The sequence below is a fragment of the Nuphar pumila genome, chromosome 3, assembly GCF_984573655.1.
Source record: "Nuphar pumila chromosome 3, dmNupPumi1.hap1.1, whole genome shotgun sequence".
Lineage (NCBI taxonomy): Eukaryota > Viridiplantae > Streptophyta > Magnoliopsida > Nymphaeales > Nymphaeaceae > Nuphar > Nuphar pumila.
The window spans coordinates 25,418,702-25,426,293 of record NC_143251.1 but is presented as its reverse complement, the minus strand read 5'-3'; the positions used below and the strand labels follow the sequence as shown (position 1 = coordinate 25,426,293).

General features: G+C 43.0%; 1 protein-coding gene across 1 annotated transcript; it reads right to left on the bottom strand.

The window, feature by feature from the left end:
- Positions 1-6,489: 6,489 nt before the first annotated feature.
- Positions 6,490-7,080, bottom strand: LOC149842341 (kunitz trypsin inhibitor 5-like). Its single transcript, XM_090000641.1, has one exon. The coding sequence runs from the start codon at positions 7,078-7,080 to the stop codon at positions 6,490-6,492; it is 591 nt and encodes a 196-aa protein (XP_089856767.1).
- Positions 7,081-7,592: the final 512 nt, after the last annotated feature.

The window sequence follows — 7,592 nt, the reverse complement described above, 5'->3', positions numbered from 1 at the left end:
GTAAAATTCGCTTAACTGCTTCCATATGCTCTTCTGTGGGAGCATGCATGAATTGAGAGACCTGGTTCACTGCATATACTATGTCAGGACGGGTAAATGTGAGATATTGCAACATGCCAACGATACTTCGATAAAATCGAGGATTGGGATATGCATCACTTCCATCAAGAGTACGCAACTTGGAGTTAAGAATACTGGGAGTATTTATAGGTTTGCACTGCAACATCCCTGCCTTGCTTAATATGTCAAGAGCATACTTATGCTGAGTGAGAGTCATCTCATTATCCTTTCTATCAAGTTCAATCCCTAAGAAGTATCGTAGCTCGCCAAGATCCTTCATTTTAAAAGCCTCTTGCAAGACCTCTTTAACATGAGTGATATGAGAGGAAGAGTTTCCCGTGAGTACTATATCATCCACATATATGAGAAGCCAAGTTACCGTTTCACCTGACCGATATAAGAATAAAGAATGATCAAGGGCGCTTCGAGTGAAGCCGGCCTGCTGAATATGGAGAGAAAACCTGTCAAACCACGATCTAGATGCTTGCTTGAGCCCATATAATGATTTCTGTAGTTTGCAAACCCATTGAGAAGGATCACTTGATACATACCCTGGAGGTTGCTCCATATATACTTCCTCTTTCAAATAACCATGAAGAAATGCATTCTTCACATCCAACTGATATAAGGGCCATCCATGTGATACTGCTAGTGAAAGAATAACTCGTATTGTCCCTATCTTGACAACTGGACTGAAAGTTTCATCGTAATCCTCACCATACTGTTGAGTGAAGCCTCTGGCAACAAGGCGGGCTTTGTATCGGTCAACACTGCCATCAGGTCTATATTTAATCTTATAAACCCATTTGGAACTCACTACATTTTTCCCGTCTGGTCGAGGAACAAGGACCCAAGTTTGACATTCATGTAAGGCGGACATCTCCTCATTCATGGCATCAATCCAACGTCTATCTTGAGAGGCATGATCATAACTCTTGGGCTCCTCATTTTTGTTCACCTCTGTCATAAAGATCTGAAAATCTAAAGAAAAATTGTCATAACTGATCCACCTGTCAATTGGATGTCTTACCCGTTCTGATCTGCGTGGAAGAACATTGGTTGTGTCTGGAGCACGGATAGAAGGAGGCCTTCTACTATAAGTCATCCCTGAAAAATATCCAGGTGGTCGAGGATCACATGTGGATGATTCTAAATCAACTTGGGATGAGGCAAAGGGAGTGTCATGACATATTGGATCCGAAGATTGATGTGGATCCCCTTGTGAAGGTAGGATTTCAGCACTTAGCCATGGATCATAGGACTGAGGATCAGCATTGGATTCCACAAATGTGTCTGGCGAATCCTTGAATCTAAGCTCATCAAAAACAACATGCCGGGAAATGTGTACACGCCCAGTTTTGGGATTGTAACATCTATACCCTTTATGACTGTCAGAATAACCAATAAATCTGCACATAATGGCCCGATCCTGAAATTTGTTTCGTAAGGAGACATCAACATGAACATAACAAATACACCCAAAAACTCGTAGCACATTGTAATCAGGGTGTTCATGATGTAAAAGGAAATATGGGGAGTTTCCTTCAAGTAATGACAATGGCAAACGATTGATGATATATACGGCAGTATGGAAAGCTTCAGTCCAAAGAGTCATGGGGATGCCAGTATTATGTATCATGCTTAGTGCAGATTCAACTATATGTCTGTGTTTTCTTTCTGCTATGCCATTTTGTTGAGGTGTATGTGGACAGGAAATCTGTCTAGTGATCCCATGATTTAGTAAGTACTCAGTAAATTCTTTTGAGATAAATTCTCCCCCACCATCACATTGGAAATGCACAATATTAGAGGAGTATTTGTTGCGGACTAAGGCATGAAATTGAGTAAACAAATGAAATACTTCGGATTTATGCTTCATAAAAGAAATCCAAGTGTATCGAGAGTAAGAATCAATAAAAATAACATAATATTTGCTCCCAGAAGAAGAAGAAAGAGGAGCTGGTCCCCAAACATCAGAATATATTGTCTCAAATAATTTGGATGCTCGTTTATTTATCAACTGAAAAGGTAAGGCATGGCTCTTACAAATGTGACAATTTGAGCACATGTCTGACTTATTGGCAGGACATAGACTGGACTTGGGAATGAGCCCATTATTAACAAGATCACGAATAAAAGAATGACTGCAATGACCTAAGCGGCCGTGCCAAATGAATGACCTATCATACTCTGTTAAAGCAACATGATGAGGACTAGGAGAAGACGAAACAGGGACACTTGACGCAGACACTGTTGGGGCTTCCTCAAGAACGTACATGTTGCCCTTGCGAACACCCTCAGCGAATGTCTTCTTGGTTCGAGCATCCTTGACATAAACAGAAGATGGAGTAAATTCAACAGAGGAATTAGAATCATCAATAAGCTTGGAGACAGAAATAATATTTTTCTTAATATTTGGAACAACTAGGACATTTTTCAAGGGTAAAGAACAGTGAGACAAAGATACTTGTGCATTTCCAATGTGAGATATCTTATGATGAGATCCATCTCCTGTAACAACTGAGCCTTGATCTAAATAAGGGAGAGCACTAGAAAGTTTACCTGCATTATCAGTCACATGAGTTGCTGCACCAGAGTCCACATACCAAGTTCCTTCCTCATTCTGTTTAAAATTGATCTTGGACATAGCAGTCATAAGAATGTGTTGCACATCTGGAGGAATATAGTTGCCTGGCACATGTGAGCTTGTCTGCGCGTTATCGCGTCGAACCCCTTTGCCTTTGTTCTGAGGATTGTGCCAACACTCAGACTTTACGTGTCCCTTTTTGTTACAATAAAAACAAGTAGGGATTCTCCGTGGGATATTGCCCTGTGTGTTGACCCGAGGAGTAGGAAGAATTCCTCTTCCCATGCCTGGTTGCACATGAAACCCTCTAGCACGATTCCCTGGATGAGAATAAGTGTTGGTAACAAGAACATTGTGTTGACCATGTGACAATAAGTCCTGACGTTGCAATCTGCTGGCTTCATGTTGAAGTAGTTTTGCCTTGAGATCTTCAAATGAGGGAAGGGAAGGCAATACCTCTAAAGCAGTACAAAAGACATCGAAATCATGTCCCAACCCACTTAGGACTTGTTGAACTTTGTCTTTATCGTTAATAGGGTGTCCCACAATAGCCAGTTGATCACTAATATTCTTCAGTTCACTCATAAACTCCAAAACTGATTTAGTACCACGCTTGCAATCTTGAAATTGCCTCTTAAGTTGGAGGAATCGGGCTTCAGAAATTTGGGAATACGTTGTGGCTAAGGATTGCCACAACTCCGTGGCAGTGAGATCATCATCAATCCCGGCGAGCACTTCATCGGAAAGAGTTGATGTGATATAAGCAACAAGAGCTTGATCATGTGCCGTCCATGTATCATAATCCGGATTAAGCTCAGTTAATGTGCTTTCAACTTCCCCTGCAGCATTCTTCACATCGGTTACATTGAACTTAGGTGGTGCAGGAAGAGAGCCATCAATGTGGCCATAAAGTCGATGACTCTTAATGAAAGGGATGATTTGACGTTTCCACGTCAAATAATTTGTTTGATTGAGTTTTTGAGAGATAAGTTGAGAAAGAAAGCTGGAAGAGAGGGCAGCCATAGAATGATTTAAGGTAAAGTTTAAGAAAGATTAGTGTTTAGAAAAATTAGGACACAGTGAAGGCAGGAACACAGTGAAGGCAAATTATGTTTTCAGAATAAAGGAAGGAATTCAGAGTAAAAAAAAATTGAAATTCTCGGCAGGAATGAAAAGGTTTAGAAATTTTGGAAGAGATGAAGTAACAGTCACGTGGAATCACGCTGGGACAAACTCGTGAAATCACGCTAAGAAATGGACTTACAGTCACGTGGAATCACGATCTGAATCACGATCTGACGCTGAATCACGATCTGAAGATCCTTGCTCTTGACGCTGTTTGACGCTGAATCACGATCTGACGCTGTTTGACGCTGGAGATGATCCTTGCTCTTGACGCTGAATCATGATCTGAAGATGAGCACGCAGAGAAGTTAGTGCTCTGATACCATGTGAGATTTTGGTATGCGTGAGGGAAACGAGAAGACTCGATAGAGAGAGAGGGAGAGAGGAGAGATCGATTAGGGCATCTAATGATATTCCCCTTTGTATTGATCTATTTATAACACTTTACAATCTAAAAGAAATTACAAGTATGCCACCGCGTGAGCCTTCAGCGGTAGTATGGATTGGATCAAGATCCGATCCAATCCAAATATGATTTCTTAACAATTTCATTCCTCATTTTAACTAAAAACCAGACCCTTATTATTTTGTGTTATTTGAGTTGCACAACACCATTCTCGCTTGACATCCACATCTTGATTCTGGCATGCTCCCTATTGGATTTTTCATTGATTTCTTCCAACCTTGATTAAAACAAACATATGTCTTTCTCACCATGACACTCTGTGCATTTTTTGACCACGACACCCGGGACCCGTGCCGGGGGGGGAGCCCCCGGACCCCTCTCCTGTAAGGGAAAAAACTCTAAATCAGGTTTCACAACGAATCAAGTTGAACGATGCTACCCACGTTGGGAGGAGCCCCCAAACCTTTTTTTTGTAAGGGCAAAAACTCTGAATCAGGCTCCACAACGAATCAAGTTAAACGATGCTATCCACGTTGAGAGGAACCCCCAAACCCTCCTCCTATAAGGGTAAAAACTCTGTATCAGACTCCACAACTCATCAAGTTGAATGGTGCTACCCACGCTAGGAGGAGCCCTCAGACCCCCCTTCTGTAAGGGTAAAAACTCTGAATCAGACTCAACAACTCTTCAAGTTGAATGATGCTACCCACGCTGGAAGGAGCCCTCAGACCCCCCTTTTCTGTAAGGGTAAAAACTTTGAATCAGACTCCACAACTCTTCAAGTTGAATGATGCTACCCACGTTGAGAGGAGCCCTCAGACCCCCCTTTTCTGTAAGGGTAAAAACTTTGAATCAGACTCCACAACTCTTCAAGTTGAATGATGCTACCCACGTTGGGAGGAGCCTCCAGACCCCTATCCTGTAAGGGTAAAAACTCTGAATCTGGATCTACAACTCATTTAGTTGAATGATGTTACCCAATGCTGGGATGAGCCCCCAAACCCTCCTCCTGTAAGGGTAAAAACTCTGAATCAGACTCCACAACAGTTAATGTGCAGGTCAGCCGGTGTTTGATGGAGCAATGTAAGATCTTCTGTTGGATGTGCATAGAAGCAGAAATAGAAGGGAGAGAGAGAGTGAGAGGGTTGATGTTCATGGCCTCCTCCAGGGGAGATTTCTTTCTCAGATAATCCTGCAGTGCAGAGACTGGGTCTTAAATAATCATCTTTGGGGCACTTAAGTCTTTACAACCACTCTTTTTCAAGAATCGTCATTTTTTTTTGCACCAATGGAGGAGAGGGTACTTAAGTCTTTGCAATCGCATCAAACTCCAACGCTAATTAATGCTGACAAACATGGGGATACGAGACGCACATGCTTACATACGTGGTGCTCTTTGGGACCCCCGAACATGAGATGTAGCTAACTGCCCTATTCGGGGGGGGGGGGCATATAACTTGCTTCGGTGGAGGGCAGGGCCGTCTAGGTGAGGAGGAGGTGTTCAAAGGCATGTCGATTCAGGGTGGGCACTGCCCAGCCTGATCCGAAACCCTTGTTAGGGATTTTCAAAGCCCACCCTGGCCTCTAACTGGCTCTGGCTCTGCCTCTGCTCACCAGTGAGAAACCCTTGCATATCTTGGTGGTCAACAAGATCCATTCTCTGACCTGAGTCTTGCTTATTTGTTTTTTCTTTAATGGTCAGGGCCTAAAACCCTGGCAATAATGAGCCGAGTAGGGTTAAAGTACCACCGGGCTGCCCGACCTGCTGCCCACCCCTAATCTTAAGTGCTACATGAATTTCAATTTTGGTGACTAATCTTTAATTTAAGAACAGATCAAGGGGAGGGGTCTTCCCTTCACAACTTTCATCTGGTCACTTCATTGTCATTTCTAACAATGTACGCGTAAAGTAGGTGGGGTTCTCCAAGCTTTAAATTTTTGACTTTTGAGATCATATGTTTAACTGTAAAATGTTATGTTGAACATGTTAGTGTACACCAGCAACCCTTTGTGATCTTTGTTCTATCCAATTTTTTTTTCTTGAAAGGCAAACTGGGGTTAGGCAGACCCCTACCAGTTAAATACAACTACACCATTGGGTTTTGAACCTGCAACGTCCCCAACAAAAGGTGTAACAGACAAAAGGAGCCCCTGTTGGTTTCTATCCAATTCTTATTATTCAAGAGTTTCAGAAAAAAAAATACAGTAATTTGGATCAAATACACAGGAGAAAGGTCATAAAAGAACATATATGATGAGTTGGAGTTTTGTGAGTCCACGACTTTAGGTTGATGGTTTTTCTACCACTTGATCAGGCTTTCTTGAATTTTACAGGAAATGCAGGATCATTCAACGCCAAGAATTGTTTGGCATTTTCACTGTAGAGGCCGACGTTCCCACACACAACCTTGCAAATTTCGCACACTGTGGGACAGAAGACAAGCGCGTAGTGATCACCTTCCTTTTCTATTTTGAACCAATTGTCGACGGTGGCCGGGCCTGGGTTCCCAGTCACCCCACCTACAGTGATGAACCTCTGACCGGTCGCCTCTTCGACTCCAGCAAATTTCCAAACTGCCGAGTCCGCACAGAAATTCACAGACAAGAACTCGATGTTGATGTCCGTCGCAAGCCGGACCGTCTTTTTCCCAGTAACTGTCCCAAAGGTCACCAGGGTCCCTTCATCAAACCGGAAATCAGCTTGGACAACATTGAATGGGCACGAGCCATTTCGAGAAACGGAAGTCAACCCACCGTACTGGCTGCTGCGTGCCGGCAGTATGTAGTAGGGGATCCCAGCCTTAACTTGGTTGCCATCCACATCTAGGACGTGGTTGGTTGTGGCTTGGGCTGGGCCGGTCAAGACCATAAAAACAAATGCTAGAGGGAAGATGGCCAACATTGTGCGTGTGGGTGAGCCAGCTATGAGATGTAGGGAGGAAGGGTGTGAAGAATGAATGGTGTTATTAATAGGGAAATGCTACGCGTATTTAGGGCACACCAATATTGACCCATACAAGTCAATCTTTAGTTTCATGCATAGATTGGGGACCAAGCAAAAATGAAAGTAAACTTGGTTGGTACCAACGGGGGCTCCGCGTGGTTGGTAGGAGCTGTCAGTGCACGTTTTCTTGCGGTGGGACCTTGCAGATTCAAAACCCAGTGGTACGTTGAATAATAAATGGTGGTCTGCCTTACCCCCAGCTTGCCTTTAAAAAAAAAGTAATCTTGGCTGGATGAGGAGAAAATTAATCACACAGATATCTTGACCAGTACAAGCCGTACCATCTTTTCTATATCTTATGTTACTCTTTTAATTCAATGCTCTACGATTATAGGTGTCAACTGGTCGGATATGGTTTGGACCCAAGTGAGTCTGAACCCGGGTCGGTGTTGAGGTACTGGTACTGGGTC

Excerpts from the sequence above, each read along its gene's own strand:
- LOC149842341 (XM_090000641.1), bottom strand. The coding sequence starts at position 7,080 with ATGTTGGCCATCTTCCCTCTAGCATTTGTTTTTATGGTCTTGACCGGC.